The sequence below is a fragment of the Gasterosteus aculeatus genome, chromosome 15 (assembly GCF_964276395.1).
Source record: "Gasterosteus aculeatus chromosome 15, fGasAcu3.hap1.1, whole genome shotgun sequence".
NCBI lineage: Eukaryota > Metazoa > Chordata > Actinopteri > Perciformes > Gasterosteidae > Gasterosteus > Gasterosteus aculeatus.
The window spans coordinates 14,962,114-14,980,884 of NC_135703.1; the positions used below are offsets into that span (position 1 = coordinate 14,962,114).

At 40.9% G+C, this 18,771-nt stretch overlaps 1 protein-coding gene across 3 annotated transcripts in view; it reads right to left on the reverse strand.

Annotated features, from left to right (window-relative positions):
• The window catches only part of alk (ALK receptor tyrosine kinase), a 299,200-nt gene that overhangs the window by 185,099 nt on the left and 95,330 nt on the right, over positions 1–18,771 (reverse strand). The window contains exons 2-3 of one of the 3 annotated variants that reach the window (XM_078089066.1): positions 13,457–13,567; positions 2,465–2,629 (exon numbers count right to left, since the gene is read on the reverse strand). In XM_078089066.1, coding sequence (XP_077945192.1) covers positions 2,465–2,629; positions 13,457–13,567 — 276 coding nt within the window. Of the gene's footprint in view, positions 1–2,464; positions 2,630–7,418; positions 7,505–13,456; positions 13,568–18,771 lie in introns of those variants that run through there. The other 2 variants (XM_040199092.2, XM_078089067.1) reach the window with 2 other exon arrangements.

Genomic DNA, 18,771 nt, shown 5'->3' on the forward strand with positions numbered 1-18,771 from the left:
AACAGTGGTCTCACCTAACAGTTGTCGATGGTGTCATCTGCACAGCTGTAAACCCTGCAGATACTCAGAATACTCTTGCCTCAGATGGTAGTTAAAAGTATTGAGAAACAGTATATTTTCCTGTATCACAGGAGGATGATGATGAGGAGGCGGAAACGCTGTCTGCTGCCACAGGGAGAGATCCGGAGGGGTCTACTGAAGTGTGTCTTAATGTTATCTACTGGCAGTGCTCTGCCCATTCAAATTCTAGAGTGGAGTTTGGAGTTTGACTTGGTATGAATGGGCAACCCATGTCTACCAGCTTTCTTCATATGGGAGGAGACTGGTAGAAACTCTGTGTTTCTTATAGTAAACCTGCCAGCGAGCAGGTTATGTTCACAGAGTCTGTTACCATGGTGATTGAGTTTCAGTTACCTCTCTATCTGAAACGAATAACTGAGTTTCCCTGAGTTTTCACATAACCCTCTTTCTGGAATACCCCCCTGGTCTGCGATTAAGTCCTTACTGGGAGAAAGCCTAACAATGTAAATGCAACCAATGACGAAACAAGACATCTGATGATGAAAAATATCTTCCCACTGGAAGTCAACTTCAGTAGTACACTACATTACAGCTATAGACTGTTGTACTAGGGTTAAGGTGTTGGGATGAAAATGAAGTAATGCCACATATTAAGTAATAACCAGGCAATAGCTTGGTATTAACTATGGGTAAATCGGGCTGATATTAGGCTGAAATTGATTTTTAGTAAACTGAGAGAGAAAGAGCCAGCAACACTTTTTTACCTAACGCGAAGAACCCAGTGGACACGGATCTTAGGGTGCGGACATTTCTTTAGCCAGAATCAAGTTCTAACCCAACAATTCTGTACTCATCACAAACAAATATAACAATGCTTGACACCCAGAGAAAAGTAGAAGAATTACGCACACAGGTGACTGAGTGACATAAGTGACTCCATCGGTGCGCCCAAACCAATTACCTCACTTGAACTTCTTTATTATCTACATTAATTGATTGAAGTAAACTACGGTTTGCTACAATTTACTTTAACTAGATTTACAATTCTTCCAAATGTAAAATATCATTGTAAACATACAGTTACCAAATCTTCAGCTGTTATGAGTGTGTAAAGCTCTTTTTATATGAAAACTAATTTATACTAATTAAGGCAAATACAAAAAGAGTAGCTAAGTGCATATAACTGCAACGACCTGCAACAATTAGTTGTCTTTGTCCGTTTGCACTGTATCAAAAGACTCCACCTGTCACGTGTGTTTGCATGTCTATGTTGCTTGGTAACGAACATATGGTGGCCGAGACGGTTTATCACAGTCTTCTCAAGGTATGGCGTGTGAACTGGTTTAGATGCGTGTGTCTCACGGTCAATGCGCGAGGCTTCAGAACCCGTAGTTATTACCTCTGTATTAGGATTTTTTTCATTATTTTATTTTATTTATTATTATTATATTAAGTTTAATATATAATGTCACCAAGTTATGTGACTGTTGGAAAAAAAAGTCATCTTTCTTATTTGATAATAACAAAAGTGCAATTCTTTTGCTATAGACTATGCCCTAGCCACTGAGCTGAGCGAACGCACATTAACTGCCCTCATTTATAAATTGAAGTATTTACAGGAAACGTACGTCAATCATTCCCCAACTACATTAACTGCAACTACCTTCTCACATACACTTTTTTTCCAATTTCATCCTGCATCTCACCCATCTGGTCTCATACTTGGGGAAAAAAAATGCATTTAAGGAAATAGACCCTTATGTCTCCCTCCATTTCACCATCACCTCAGGAGATAAGACGACAGAAACAGTTTTCTGTTCCTCCAAGGTATGAAAATAAACGATGTGCGTATGGACGATTGGAAGGCAGGGCCCTGCATTTTGTCTCAGACTATCGGCTAAGGAAACTATATTCAGCCCTTTTCCTGAGAAACGTTTTTTTTTCCTATTCGCACCCTGCAGGCTCTTTACACCTGGCCAAGTTTAATATGGTACTTAATTTAGCAATCGTTTGATAGCCATAAGGCTTTTTAAAAGAAGAAGCTATTTGCTTTAGTTTAGGGAATATACATAGCCTACAGCAGGCTACCCTTACACATATCTAATGTGCCACGCTACATACACTGGTGGGAATAATAACCTGCACCAGGCATTGTTGGCTTCTGAAACATTATGCCAAATAGCATCTGCCAAATTGATATCAATAGTACATCAGCAAAAATATGTTTCTGTCAAATTTTTGCTCATAGCTGACAAAGCAGTAACCCACAAAGCAACAGCAACCAAAAAGCTTGCTTCCACAAAACAGACCAGAATACCCGGCAAAACAGCAGATGATGGCTTTTCCATCAAGTTCAATGTGACCACAGAATTAGAAAGTATGAAAATATTCAAAACGTTTTTTTGAAAAATGTAATTCCCCTGCAACGGGGGGAGCGCAATACCTTCGTTCTTACCTTCCTCCCACCCCTGGGGGCTTCTTGCCTTCTTCTCGCTTTTTTCGTTCCTTTCCTCCCGCATGTTCTCGGCAGCCACTATGCTCCAGGTGAACTCCGGGGTACCCTGCAAATGCTGGTCACATGTTCTGGTACTGCCAGGGCACCGGGGATCTGAAAGAAACAAGAGGCATTTAAATATGGAGAAGCCCGAAATGCACACAACGATTCGACTCACAAAACAAGGCCACCTAACTAGAATGTTATTAGTCAAAATCTCATTGTGCTAAGAAAGCTGATGGCAGCAGTGTGCTTCAATAATATCAAGCAAAGATGACTGGAAATATAAAACAACAGCAATGGGCTACAGTGTTCATTTAAGTAGCGGTCAAAACTTGGGCTGGCTTTGGTAGAAGTTAGGGTTATTTATTACCACTTGTATACCCTCCCTAAAAATGTGTCAGGGTGTTTTTCTGTGTGTGTGTGTGTGTGTGTGTGTGTGTGTGTCCGCCCTTTCCCATCTGTCCTTCCCTCCCAGTGAACAGGGATACTCATGTATACTAAATAAATAGCTGTCTGTGGGCTTGGTCCCATGACTTCTTGTGCTAAAGGCTCTGGAGGAGAGGAACTATATGGGTCTTGTTTTAAAGAGAAAGTTGAATACACACTGACTAAGATATCATAAAAAATCATGTTAAAGCTATAAACATACAAACTTATATGCAACAATGCATGCTGCACTAGGCAAATATTTAGTAAAAAGATCACAAATAACATAAAAATATTGTCTTTTGCAGTTTATTTTTTGTTTGCATACTAAAAGGTTTTATTCAATTCAACAAATCTGTGCACCAGAAAAAAGACGCATGTATTGTTTCTCACAACAGCTTGACTACGACAGCTCATAAAAGACAATATGTGAAATCATCAATGCAATGAACCCCCACACCATTGAAATCCTAGAATTTCGTAGAGCTTTATCATACCACATAATAAAATACCAATTGGACATGGCAGTGTGTCTGAGGATGCTTGGTTAGGCTTCATAGGAAACATGGAAACATAATACATAACAGAAGGCCAAGAGTTCTGATTGGTGGCAACAATATAGATATAGATAAATTAAAGCGCCGAGCCGACGTAGGGGAAAGAGCAGCCAGCAGCGCAGTTGTTGTGAGTCACATGACGCAGGCATAGGCCTGTCGCAATATGCGATAAAATGACATAACGCACACTCTCTTAAATCGCGTGCAATAATTTTTGGTGCCGCGATATTCATTTTACATATAAATGAACGTCATCAACATTTCAGTTGATCGCGCACACAGACGCAGTTCCTCAAGACTGCTCGTTCGCTTCTTTGGGCGGGAGGAACGCACGGCGTCGTCCCCAGCTGCCGCGGCGCGCCTTCCCCCTGGACACATTTTCTCGAACCCGACCGCATCGCACCAAGCCCGATGCTTCGCCCGCCCCGTGTCCCTTGCACTTATTTGTTTTATTTATATAGGATATATTTTTTTCACATTCAGATTCTAATGTCTAACTATTCTGACAAATATAACGTTCTTGGTTCTTTGAAATAGCATACCTTTAATAATATGCTATTATATTGTCATTATGTTATTAGTTCCATAAAAGGACCTGAAAATTGCAATAATATCGCATATCGCAATCAATTTTGGTGCAATTATCGCACAACAAAATTTGATATCGTGACAGCCCTACGCAGCCAAAGACGTCTGTTTGAGTAGTCGTCCAAGGTGTCCCGTTTTGAAGTGAGGAACGTAACGAGCCTCCAGCAACGCTGCTGCTGTTTACTCGTCATTCAGCTGATCCAGCTGGCGTTAGCTCGCTAATAACAACAGTAAAGCAGATAGCAGGACTGAGACACGTTTTTATTTACTCGCCTCTTTTGGACGATTCATTTTTCAATCTGTTTTGTATAGATTTCGTGCTCTGTCTCATATAGGTTATTGTTAACAAATATATTTGTGTGTGTCGTACTTTTTAATGCTGTCATATACGGTAGTCCAGTGCGCAAATAATGTGGGTTGTACGGTTGTTGATGTTATGCCTGTAAAGGGAGACACACTGTGATTCAATAAATTAACTAAGAAGCCTCTAATGCATTTATTTACAAATGCCATTTTAAATTCATCTCATAGCACTCATCTCATAGCACTACTACTACTATTTACTTAACTTGGTGGTAATAATTTAATAATTTTATGGTAATAATTTAATGAATAAGCTTCAAGTGAACATGGGGGTTTGTTTGTGAGGGTGAGAGTTTGTGAGTGTAGTAAAGAGAACAAGTTAAAACAAATCCTTTTAAATTTTCTGATTTGTATTTTTTTTATTTTTTATAAATTATTATGTTCAAGGAGCAAGAAGTATTTTTGCAATGTGAATTTGCAGTTCTGTTATACAATTAAGGGTTGGAAATTAAAGCTTTTTGACGCTGTTTTTTTTATCCGATTCATCAATTAATTGCAAGAAATAATTGACCGATTAATCGATTATCAAAATAATTGTTAGTTGCAGCCCTAGTATTTAAGTATGCCGCGTAACTTTACTACATACTTAAACAAATAACATAAAGAATATGAATACTGCATGCACCCTGCCAGGTTCCAGATGAATACTACTTCCTCCTAATCAAAGATAAAGTACAGGCACGTGGTATTCAACCAAAGTCTGCTAATTTTCCTTAATATGAACAATGTTCACAACTTTTGTTCACTTTACCAGGCATCAGTAAGACAAGTTAAACTATTTGAATCACTGATAGAAAATCAGCAGTGTACTCATATCTGTTTAGAAAATGTCCACAAAGAACCTCAAAAGACTGACTGTGAAAAAATGAAATGAGAAATTGGGTCTATCAACACCTGGGAAAACATTTTTTGTCTCCAAGAAATGAAAAGCAATTTTCCGTATTGATTTTAGAGGAAGAGCACTCACTTCAACTTGTTAAAGTTTGGAGATTTTTGTTCAGCCTATACAACCGTGACACCACACTTACAGCAAAGCCTGCTCTACCTTGGTGGTAACAGGACGGATGTTGTTCGGATAAAATACTTTATAATAGAAAACACGTATAGTGTCACACAGGGCTGCTACGGTTCAAACCACGTTTGAGTTTTTGCGTATAAACTATTACCATTACAGCCAAATATTGACTCAATATTCACCAGAAACCAACCTTTGCTGAAACCAAAGTCAATAATGCCTGTTTCTATTTAAAAAAATCATCAGCAATGCACATGAAGGTCATGAATGTGTGCTGTTGATGTGCTGACTGAGCTACTACAGTATAATCATTCATATAAACATGCAAGACTGAAAAGTTTCTGTCCAATATTCCGTTATGCTAAATTTTCACTATCAAACCCCCCTCACCGTTGACAGAGGTCTCCCTAATCTTAAATATCATAATTTACAGTACTTAACATACATTCCGATATTTTTAACAAAGTCATCAGTTCATCGAGACGTAGGAACGGATTCTTAGAAATGAGCAGCTTCAGGGCTGCGTAACGCTTGAGGAGGCAGCTTCCTCCAATAGAATCGTTAAGTCCTGCCACTTAGTGCCAGCACGGGTAATGGTTTCCATGCTTAAAAGTTGTCCTTTGGCAAAAAACATTGATTCCTGCAGCTCATTGCCACTGGGCACCTTGATGGCTGAGATGTGGAGAAAATGTTCCAAGGTTGCTGTGAAAGCTAATTTCCTTCACTTCAATAAGTCTATGTGTAGCATGGGTGGAACGGTGCAGTGTGTTTATTAGAAACAGAGCAAAGGCTTTAAAGTTTCTCTCAGCAGTACATATGCGGGACCAGGGGTTCAGCGTCCCCCCCCCCAAGACTGTCTGGAATTTAAAAAAAAAAAATTGCACATTTTTGTGCATGCATACCACCACAATGAAAGACATGTACAGCGCGTTAACGCAGTTTAGGCAGTAAAGCGTAGTTAGTTCCATAAATATGGTACTAATCATAGTCACTAAATGGTGTCATAGACACATTTGCGTAGACACACTCACTGAAACTAACATCGACACAGGTTTTCAGAGCTGCCTTCTCACATTTCATGGCACAATTGAAATGCAGAATTGCAATTGGCCCACCGACGCGTGTGCAGCCAAATGGTGATGAGGGATGTGATTCAACTGCGGCGAGCGTCCCTTTCATCTAGTTTCGCCCCCCTGCACGTGCAAAGTGACCAAGAACTAATGTGTTACCAGGCAGGGAGGCCGCTTTTATGACCAAAACGTTCACAATCACATCTTTGATTTCTCTCTAAACTATAATGCCCTCTGAATATGTAGTCATCATATACTTTTTTTGACATCACTCTGCACGGGTTTGTTTACCTTTTTGATTAAACCATTGCTCATTTAATCAAAGCAACTCAAGGTTCTACAAAAGAGTAATGGTAGGCTTACGATATAAAGAAAAGCAATAAATTTCCCAGACTGTTTGCGATAACAGTCGATCATAAAAAAAACTTTAATTGAATGTTCATGTACTTTGCCAACAGCTTATTTGAATGTAACTTAATGTCTTAATTATTTCAACTCCTGCAAAACATTTTTAAATCTTCAAAAAAGAATCTGTATATACATTTTTAATGACCTATCTTTTGAATGTAGGCAACTTTAATGATGTAAACATGTTTACTAGAACAAATGAAATGCATTTACTAACCCTAACATGGACCTTAATGGAATAATCCTCTTTACACACAACTATTATTGACAGTGAATTTCTGAAATAGCTGCGTCATCACGCTGTGACGTTACAGGTTTAACCTAGCTAACGAGCTAATTAGCGCTAGCGCCACACGTGCTGATACCTTGAACATTGCTCTGTATTAGCTTATTCAGAAAAACAGCATACACCTTTTCGCGTCACCATGGACTCATAAGAAAATCATTCCAACCGTTTCACAACATTAACATACCTGCAAATGGGGAGAAATAATCACATTTTTGTGGTGTTTCCTCAGTAGACGTGTTTACTAGAATGAGGGAAAGCCGCCAAGTCCCAGAATATGAAGGCAAAAGCAAAAGCAATCGATCCCAGTGTAGCTGATCAGGCTAGTAGATAGGACCAATGACTAATTCGTTTTGAACAAAAATAGATTAAATCAACCATGGATAACTAAAAAGTAAATGGTTGTTACCAAGGCATTGGCCGGTCAGAAAGTTGTCTATATTTGTCATAATTGTGGACAAATTAAACCCTTTCAGTGTCTTCTCAGTTTATGAGAGTTGATTCAAACATTTTGGATTTGCATTCCGTCAATCATCGATATGATCCAAATACTAAATTTAGAACATTTGTGGAGACACATTTCCAGAGTTACCAATAGTTGTGACTGTAAAGTGGTTGGTCAATGGCCCTATCATGTCCATGTGCCAACACAATTCTGAATTCATAAGAAGGTGCAGAGCTTAGGCTATTTTTTGGATTAGACAAACAAAAGGTTATTAAGATGCAAAGTGGGCCGTCATACATTTTTGATATAAATGGTAGTCCATACCCAGTAATACAAACCTATGTAGTTACATTTTTAAAAAGAGACTGAGTCTGCACAAGAGTGCTTTTGACATCAAGTAAATTGCATCCAATGATTAATGCTTTAGTGGTTTGTGAGTGAAAACTGCAAAAATTTTCATCACGAAGCCCTTAACTGCTATGATGAATATATTTATTTCCTGATTACAATGACATTGTGTCTGGCTGAGTTAATTTATGTGTCCATTTGACTTTTTATGGCCTAGGTATTCCAGGCAAATTCATTTCAGCTCAAGGGAGCGGGAGTTTAGACATGCAGAGAAATAAATGTGTCGTTTCTGAGTGATATTATTCAAACAGCGGGTATGGAAGCCATTTGTGCCACTAAAAAAAGGTTGAAGGGATAGAAAGTCATAATATAATAACTTTTTATCTCGTAATTTTCCACTTTCCATCCCTTAAATTAATTTTTTTCAGTGGCGGAAATGGGCTTCCATAGAGAGTACTTTACACGTAAAAAATAAATAAAGGAAACCCTTTAATTCATGGCTTGTTTTTCTTCACCCAGTACAAGTTGAGGTTAATCAATAGGGCTTCACTTTTGCAGAGTAATTCAACGTTTTCTTGATTCTTCTGGTTTTGAAATGAAAGATTTAGCTTCATAGGGGCTGAATGAGTTTATTGACAGTGAGCAGAAAGACGAGATGACTGGAAGTACAGTATTCAGTATTTAGTAATGGTTTGACTGGCAGTGACACTTCTGATTCTAGATCACAGGCGATCAAAGTCATACTATGGGCTCTCGTATCCCTCTAAACTTGCTCTTTCACCGTACGCTTAGGCTCCACTCTTCAAAACTGCAAAGGTGGCACACGCTGGCAGCAGGTCAAGAGAAATCCTTCTCTACACACCCTCTACCCACAGCTATTTTTCAATTGACCAAGTCATGGCAATCTACCCCCCATCAGCCTGTCCGTTCGCCCGACTGCTAAATAGAAATAACAGCAGTAACCAAACGGATCAACTAACCATGGTGAAGAGCAGTGATATACTCTTGTCAGCAAATTCTGTTAATGTGGTTGCAAAATTGTCATCCAAAGTCCAAGACAAACTTCACAATAACAACTTTACATCTTAGATTCCAGCCGAGCGGATGTTTCCATTATTTTCATCATCTTTCCTTTTTGCATCATTTCATTCTAGATGTACTTAAAAGAGGTGTCAGACATAATCAACTGTTTACTCTTGAGTGGGGAATGTGCAAAACTAACTGTAATATTAATGAGACCTAGTGTTCCAAGCATGCAAGTGAGACACTGAGAATTGGTGTCACAGATTTGCTTTCTTTTCTGTTATTCTAATAATGCAGTATTCTTATTTCTATCGACACTTGGATGTGACTTTAAAAAATTGATTGACACTTTTAGTTATCCAAAAGCCTGCATCCTATGGAGACTACAAAGGGTGACTTTCACATTACAGGTCATTTACCTGACGCTTTTATCCAAAGCGACTTACATTACATTTGTAACTCATGGCTTTTTACAATTTGCCCGGGGAGAAATTAGGGGTTCTTCGGGTGTCTTGCTCAGGGACTCAAACCACCAACCTTGTGGTTCCCAGTGCACCCTCTCTACCCAAGTATCACTATTTGACACCCTCGGAGCGCAGCACACCTGCACCACCGCTCTGTCTTTCATACCCCAGCCACCATTGCAAATGTGTTTTTATTCCACTGCCATGTCTCATTACACAAGAACAGCACTACCAGATGAGTGAGGCAGATGCTCCACTGTAGAGAACGGCACCCCCTCAAGTGGCTTGCATCCATCCATTCCAGCAGAATATGGCAACAGACGACCCTGCTGTCGTTTCCCAAGAAGAGGTACACACTCTAGAAGGAATGCAGGTCAGGGGGCACTGACTTTACTGACCGACAAGTTGGCCTGCCAACGCTGAAATGCAAATACCGACATCAACTGGCCCGCTAGACCCTGCAGCTAAAAGCTAGAAAAGGAAGCAGAGATGCACGAGGGTAGGGGGGCAGCAGGTGGTGAGTGTCCAGTCCGTCTGCGTTGGCTTTTGTGCGCAGTAATAAATGCCAGCGGACAGCAGATGCTGCAGGGACAGCTGAAATCTATGAACGTAGCCTAAAGCAATGTTCTTCGTGCCATGTTGTTGTGACCAAAGCTTTTTTTTTCAGCGTCCTCTAAAGCTGTCCCATATGTAACACCCTAATCTATGAAAGCCACTTGGTCACACAGACTTGAGATGTACAAAGCACAGAAATGCACACACGTAGAATTAGTAGGAACACAATGTAATACAAAATCTAAATTAATGTTGTTTGTAACATTTGTATCTGTTTGTTCAAATTGGCAAACAGCACAACATTTATGGTAATTACAATTTCATTTGTTTCTATGAACACTGCCATCATTCGTTTGGAGTCATCTGGCTTTTATTGCCCAGATGCGAAAACTTCATGATCAGCCACATTGGGTTTGGACCACAAATCACGGTGTAATAAAAACATTTAAAAAAACCTTCTCTAGTCCGCTAACATGCATGAAATGAGATGTTAGAGAAATGAGATGTCATCTAAAATCATAGAAATGCAGTCGGCTGTGTGCTCGGCGGATTGATTGACGGTGAGGTGATCCTTTGTCTAACTGACACCATTTACAACGCAATCCCCTGCAGGCTGTCACAGGCACTGGCAGATGGAGAAAGGTCCAAGGGTTCCACAGACAAGGATGTGATCATAAACAATTTGTGTGGCATGTTGGTGGTGACTGGACATTAAATCATCACTTACAAGATAGCCTGCCACTCTCCAACAGGTAGTAAAATCCAGCAAGTTGAGTTGAGTTGGCTTTGAGAGCCTGACATGGCACGGATACGCGCACGCGCCCTTGGGTTCAATTCAATTCATTTTATTTTGTATAGCCCCAAATCACAAATTACAAATTTGCCTCAGAGGGCTTTACAGTCTGTACACATACGACATCATCTGTCCCGAAACCCACCATCGGCACAGGAAAAACTTCCCAAAAAATGAAAAAAAAAAAAACCTTCCCTCGCTCTGATCCTCACAGAAGGGGCGGGAATGCTTTGGTTTTCAGTGCTCCTATTTTACCACTTCTTCTACAGAGCTGCATCAGCTGGATTACAGGATTCTACCCGTAACTCTTCTAAAAGCTGCCTTCGACGAGAGGGTTGAATTAAATTCATTTTATTTTGTATAGCCCACAATCGCAAATTATAAATTTGCCTAGGAGGGCTTTACAGTCTGTACACATACGACATCCTCTGTCCCAAAACGCACACATCGGCACAGGAAAAACCCATAAAATGAAAAACCCTTTTATGGGGAAAAAAGGGAAGAAACCTTAGGGAGAACCTCAGAGGAGGATCCCTCTCCCGGGATGGACAGACTAAAATGGATGCCATGTGTACAGAATGAACAGTGTGAAAGATGTATAATACATTCAATTCCTATGACAGAACTGATTCAAATAATTGTGAGTATTGAGCCAGGTGTACGGCAGGACCACCGCAGGGACCACCACCATCAGATAGAACCACCATCCACAGAAGCCTATGGGGAGGGAGAGCACACAACCGTTTCCCTTTTTCTGATTAGTTCCGTTTTGGGGCAAAAATCCTTTCCAGAAATTGTAAACAAAAGTCATGCGGTGGAAATGTTGACACTTTTTGATCATGCAGCTGCCTCGACTTTAGTGGTGAGCTTTTGTACGCTGTGATAAGAGTGTGTGTGTGTGTGTGAACAACCAAAAACGTTTCGACAATAGCTGGCTAGTTAGCTAGCTAAATCCCAATCCAACCATGCACCACTCGCTACAGCAAATGAGCAGAACAGGCTGGTGGCCAGCAGCAGCAGGCCAGGTCCAAACGCTCCATCTGTCGATCCCTATAGGTCGGGGCCTACAAAACTGCAGAAAGCCCCTCCAATAGCCGAACTGGACTCCATGGTCCAATTCAAGGTACGCAGACAATAAATCCAAAGTTAGCTAGTTGGCAAACTTGGAGATATGGACCAGCCCTGCAAAGCAGTTGCTTGGTTTGCACCAGAGTAAGAGTCTAAAGTTCAGACCGATTGAACTGTACATACAACAACTACAGGGTGTTAACTTATGTTTAACTTCAAGGGTCTGACGCCCTGTGTGCATTAGATGAATGCTGAAGGGGAAAAACTGTTCATTCTTCAAAATGATGCTCCTTTCCTGCTTGCTTTATCATCCGGTCCAATCCCAAGGCTGCAGCTCCATTTCTTATAAACTATTACAATGTATATATTTTACAAGCTAAGCAAAAGGCTTTACAATATATTTATTTACTAGCTGCAGTAAAGTGCTTGTAATCGTATTTGTGACAGATAGCTGCACCCGTGGCCAACAGTCAATTCACATTTGTGAACCGTGAGGGAGAATCCAATAGACTGCATCACATCGTCCACAAGAACATCTGTTCTTAGCATAAATATGTTGTTTTGATTTAGTATTCTGTTAACACTCGTGTGCAACACAGGGACTATTCTCCGTTGCCGTCAGAGTTTCTATGAATTAGGATCCATATTAAAAAGGCGATAAACCCAAATGCACAGGGAGTCTGTGTTGAAATCCTTTGAATAGTAACTTGGCTGCATTCCACGACTTTTATTTATAAAGTATCAATGTTTAAGCTCCCCCTCTCTCACTTTATGTTGGACTTTCAAAGTTGATTAAATATGCTATATCTCTTCTTGTGGTTCTTAAATGATTTAGTGGGCTGAATGATTCTCAATGAAATGATTATTTGGAATTGTTGTCTAATTGTTGTTCTGGCCAAACTTTTCAACAATTTTAAAATAGCTTCTCTTTCTTTGTGAATAAAAAGCACGTAAATGTCTCAACCAAAAGAGCCAGCTAAACTTTGTTTTAAGGTTCCATAGAATAACATGCTGGATGATTTATTGACACAGTTGTCATACAGTATACATTTAATTAAGGCAAATATTTAACCTAAAGAGTATGGTTAATGTGTTTGGTGTATAAACAGGATATGCTAAAATGAAAGCAAATGGAAAGATTAATGTTTTATTTTGACGCTTCAACTTCTATTCATTCATCTGATTTATTTGAAAAATGTCACATCTTGTAAGCGCTCTGGTAGAGAAAGAAATGAATTATAAATCATTGTATAACCACTGGCATAATCCAGATGATTTTGTCATGTTTAATTGACATTGCATTATTCTAGGTCCTTGAGTGGGTCACAGAAAGGCTGATCACCCAGAGCCCAGTTTTGTGATGGCGTCAGTGTGGATTGCAGAGGGCAGGCTGGACAGTGACATTTATGTGTAGTGATAGAGAGCTGGCGCCAGGTGTCACGGCCAATTGGGGTCAAAGGATCTTTGGAGGACGGAAGCACCTTAGCCTGTCCATCTGCCTGAGGAGAGCTGGCAATGTCCCAACTCACCTGACATCGGCACAGAGTTGTTGGGAAAGCTCAGGTCGTCCTCGGCCACCCAGGAGAAGCTCCAGTACCCTCGAGTAATGCCAGCAGCAGGCCTGCCAGCCAACAGTTCACCTGCAAAAACAGAAAATCCACACTTCATTGTCAAAGAACATTTTGCAGAGACACAAGATAATGCTGAAAAACATAATTAATCAGCGATTGACATCATGATTTCTCCCCGCTGTCCCTCCTTATTAGGGTTGAAGAGATTTTTTGTTTTTTAATATGCATGGGACTGTTTTCCGAAAAAAGAGCTTGGTTTACAGGAAACCTAGTTTCTGCTTTCCAATGCAGTTTTTTTAGAAATAACTTGCAATATAAGGTTCAGACAAAAGATGAACCAGGTTAGGTTTCCTAAAAATCTTTACTTTCAAATAAATCAAAGTTCGAAAGCCCCTACAATGTATTTAAAGAATTCAAATTTTGATATAAGAGTAGTGAAAAGGTCTTTAACAGATCGCTTTAGTTCACCTTGACAGGATTAATGTTCTCCCTATAGAGCAGTTCTCACATCTTACAGAAGGGAATATTCACCAAGAGGTAATCAGTGCACAGTCATACAACAGTTAGGGGCCAGACATCTAAAAGTGAGCTGTGGACACTCTTGTCATTAAGAAAAAGTGAGCCTGTTGAGGTGGTTCAAGGGGGTTGGCTGATGAGGGTGCTGCAATCGGGTTCATGAAGCTGATGAATCCTATAATATTGATCGGAGATGGGGAGAATACTAAAGAGTATAGATTTCCTCTCTGAACTCTAGTTTCATGTGTCTCCTGGTGATGCTATTTTTTGACATCTGCAAATGGTAGGAGACAATGGGCCAGAACATGCTGTAGGGATAAGATGGCCTACTGTAACTTGACTGGCCTTGAAACACCTAAGAAGGCTCCAGAAAGAGTGAGATGATGCTGCTGGAAAGGAGGACAGCAGCACCACGTGAACAGACAAGGGTATGAATACAACTTTCTACAAATTAAACTATCCTAATGAAATGTAATAGGGTTTATATGAGGATGTCAAACAGTATACTAATAAGGAAACCGATGTGGCAGATGCTTGTTCCTAAAGCTGAATCTTAATTATGCAATCCTATCATAGCTCACTTTGGTTTTTATATATCACACATTAGTATAAGCTAATTTGAATGAAATGGAGATTAGGTATCTTTAATTACATTCTTTCTTCGTTGTTTCAAAAGATAGCATTTCAGCTCTACTTTACATAAGAACGTGTTCGCCTTGTGTTTTTAGCTTCCTTCATGCTTATTTTCTGACCCGTATATTCATTTTATGTGAAATGTTTACAAGAACATGTTTAAATGCCTTAATGTAAAAATATTGTAATAAATTATACTTTGTACTTGTAGCGTCCGTACCCACGAAAAAAATCTTGCACCTTTGCAAAAGTAAGACAAGCAAAAGTATGTGCACAAGCAATGAAAATAGTTTGTTTTTCCATGTTGGTTTTAATAATTCCTAACTTCAGTCTGCTAATGAAAAAACTTTCAGGCAGCTCCGTCATCCGCGCAAGTACACACACACTACTGTGCACAAACAGCTAGCCGTCCAAGTGCCATTCACCACCACAGAGGAGAGTTACCTCAGCTGAGAGAACAGTCTAATTCGGTCCCAGCCATACTCTGAAATCCCTCAAACGCTTAGTGGATTCATCAATGGGGCTTGACTCGACCTGTCACTTAAACATCGCTACAGGCGAACACATCTCTCTCAGGCTCGCTCTTTTTGACTTCTGACTGCTCAAAATGTCTCACATATTTTTTGTTTTGAAGGAAATTGAAGTGGATAGTTCCTGTCAAATCTATAAAAAAAATACAGCACAAGCAGTAGAGCCGCACTATACGTGATGTATGTGGCGCTTGGGGCTGTTTGAGGCTGGTTCAGTGGACCAGGAATAAAGTCAGTTACCTGTAAAAAGGGGTGGGAGGCTGAGTGTTAAGGTAGTGGATCTGTTAAGACTAAAAAGAGAGCTGGAATGTTGGAAGATGCTTGGAAAGGAACAGTTATGTATATAGCCGGCCAGTTTCACACCCTTTGTCCTTCTGCATTTCAAGCATCCCCCTATTCCTTTTTTGGCCCCCTTAATTAAAGATTTACCTTGGGATACATACATTACTGCCTCAATAAATTGATTACTTGTCCGGTGCAGTGACGCGTCATTAAATGCTCCTCAAAGTCTGCCAGCGCCGTGTCAGGCAGCTCAGGACCCCAGACTTGGCTGCTCTGACTTTGCCTGACAAAAGGCGGCATTGATTTCCATCAGAGGAGCCCACGTGTCCACTAAGCACTCCTGCTTTCATTGAGACCCTCGCAGAATTCCACGCACGTCGCTACCTCCCCCTCCCCCCCCACACCCACACCACACTTGATCTCACTTCTCGCTGGAGATGTGTACTAACAGAGGCGGTATCCTCCACTTTTACAATTAAAATGAGAGGGGTGTGACGGGCAATAATTCATACATGTCTCATCCGCATTAATAGAGACGTCAAGTTCTTCCTGGTCTCATCGTAACGACGAGTAGCCAAGGTCAAGGGTTACATGGAGGCAGGCAGATTTCAAGTGTTTACATGCCACCTACTGCGCTTGTTGGATGCTTTAAGGAGGAATGAGTGTTTTTTAATAAAGAAGCTTTCTGCATTTGTCATAATGTGCTGCGTGGTTTTAATTTTTTTTCTACAGCATAATGAAAAATAAGCCCTGCCTTGTAAACATCAGGGGTTTTGATTCAAGTGTACACATTGAGTAAAGACTGCAAGTAGGGGCGATGGTGGCGCAGTAGTGAGGGTGCGCCGGGAAACGCAAGGTTGGCAAACACATAACCTCTAATTGTTCGCTTGGCAAAATGTAAAAAAACATGGGTTAAAAATGTAATGCAATAGTGCAACCTTTTCTCTGCAGGGAAAACTCACTTTAATCCTTCCCTCGAGCCATCACTGAACTTCAAAAGGGTGAACAAGCAAGGCAAAAATTCCTGTTAACAACTGTACGTTTAGATGGTTTAATGAAAAAGAAAAGATATACTGCATATCAGGATCGGTTGCATCAAAAGTAATAAGCCAAACCTCTTATTTGGAGGAAGAGGATATCTTAGTAAACTCACGTCTGCCCTCATTTGGGTTTTATTGCTTAATAATGAAGTTAATATACCCGTATTCAACCTGTGTGAGCGCCTGTCCCTTCTAAGGAAATCCCACTGATAAAAGATACTCCAATCTGACTGCTGAATGTTTTGTGACGTGGGCAGCCATCAAAAAGTCGCGAGGTTGCCTGACTTCAGTTTGGGGCAGCCGCGGCTCGGAGCAGGCTGTGTTTTAACAACAGTCAGCACCTGGATCTTCTGCTCCTCTTGTCATGTCAAGGTGTGCTTGAGCGAGCCAGAAGCTTTACAGCAGCCGACGCGTCGGCTCAATCCCATTCTCCACCCCGATGGACTCACAGGCTTTGAGGCTCCCTCCGGCTCTGCAGGGGTTTGGTTCTGTCCCACTGTCACACCACCAAGCGTTTCAGGCTCTGTGGCAGACATCTTGAGCCTTTTGTGAACCCAATGTGACATTAGAAAGGGGATAACCAGTGAAAGCATGGAGCATGTACAAAAATAAGGTAGACTAAGAGGACGGATCATTTGTGTTAAGACTGTCCCATTAAAATGTATACATTTGAACAATGAAAAAGATTTTTAAAAAAACACACAAAATCATGCAACATTTACAAATGTTTCCATTCAAGCTATTTAGATGAAAACGGTAATTATATTATTTCAGATGACCTCTCATCTCATGAGGAAAGAGCCCGGAAAACCCCCAAAATGAATCAGAGTAAAACGAATGCGGGCCAAACAATTACGGCAGCAACGGGCCACACTGGACTCCCCGGCAGGCCGGATGGGGCCAACGGGCCGGAGTATGCGGCCCCTGGTTTATGGTTTAGGGGACATTGGGATTGGGCTGTTCTAATGCTGGAATGAGAGGGTCCGATGCCCTGCTTTTTGGGGGGTGGGTATGCACTCCAGACAATGATGAGTATCTTTTTCAAGATATGTCCCACTTTAAATTACCTCTACTTTAATATGGGTGGTCAACAGTGTCACGTGAAATCTTGGCTCTCGAAGTGAAAGACGCAGGTCCAGTGAACAAGCTTCAGGTGCAGTAAACTCTGCATGAACTGCAGCGTTTGATAAAATACCAGCTAGGCCAAAAAGCAGAGCCCTGAAACAGAGGAATGCCTTCTGACAGCAAATAAGACGCTCCCCCTTAACGAGTGTTCATGCGACACGTGCGCCCCCAATTCACAGTGGGATCAAGGGCTGTTTTCTCTCTCAAGACAAACACCAAGTAGCTATTTATAGATTCAAAGGAAGCGATCACACAACTTCAGTCGGAAAGGATTATCTCGGGGACCAAAGGGTTGCTGAAGGGATAATGAAGATTCCCTGCTCATAAAAAAAGAATACATTTTGTACACTGCAATCGTACCTCTTTTTCTTTCATTGAGGCTTTTGCTGCGCCAGTGGCGTACACACACACACCTAATAACATAGGAGCCTATTATGTACAGTACATCTAACGCAGCGGTTCCACATTATTTTACTTTTTGGGTCTCCATCCTCACCGGGTTCATGCACTCCCCAATAAGTTCCAGTTACTAACCCTCTCCACGTGAAGAGCAAAGAGTGGCACATGTTCCAGAAACATATATGGATGAAAAAGGAGGAGTCCATCTGAGGATTTTCACATGCACCGCAGGTGGCTCAGGTTGCAGCGAGAGAGAGGGGGAGGGACAAGGAGGGGGAGATTGAGATATGCATTCCCAGCAACCTAGTATCAATAATAATCGTAGTATGTGATTCGATCCCACATGTCCTCGTAAAGATGTCAATCAAATAAATGATTTCTTGTCCTGTTGTTCGGGTAGCAAGGGGCCGATAGAAGAAAAAATCTTTGTGCCTTTGAAAAGGTAAAAAAAAGGGGCTTTTGACTTGCACCTCAGGTGGCGACGTAAATGAGAGCCAGAACCTCACTACCACCACGCACTGTGGCTTTGGGCAATCTGGATTGCCAATCCAAGTGAAGTGCAGACCCAAATCATTTTCATCATGTTTCCTCTTTTTTCCCCCGTCTGATGCTCACCCTCGTTTTTTCACCTTGACTCTGCGATGGAACTATGTGCTTCCTCCTTTTCCGTCTCAACTCTCATCTTTCTCGTAATGAATGTTGTTGAGTCAATGAAATTTGCTGTTAGCTGATGTTAGCTGCACTAACT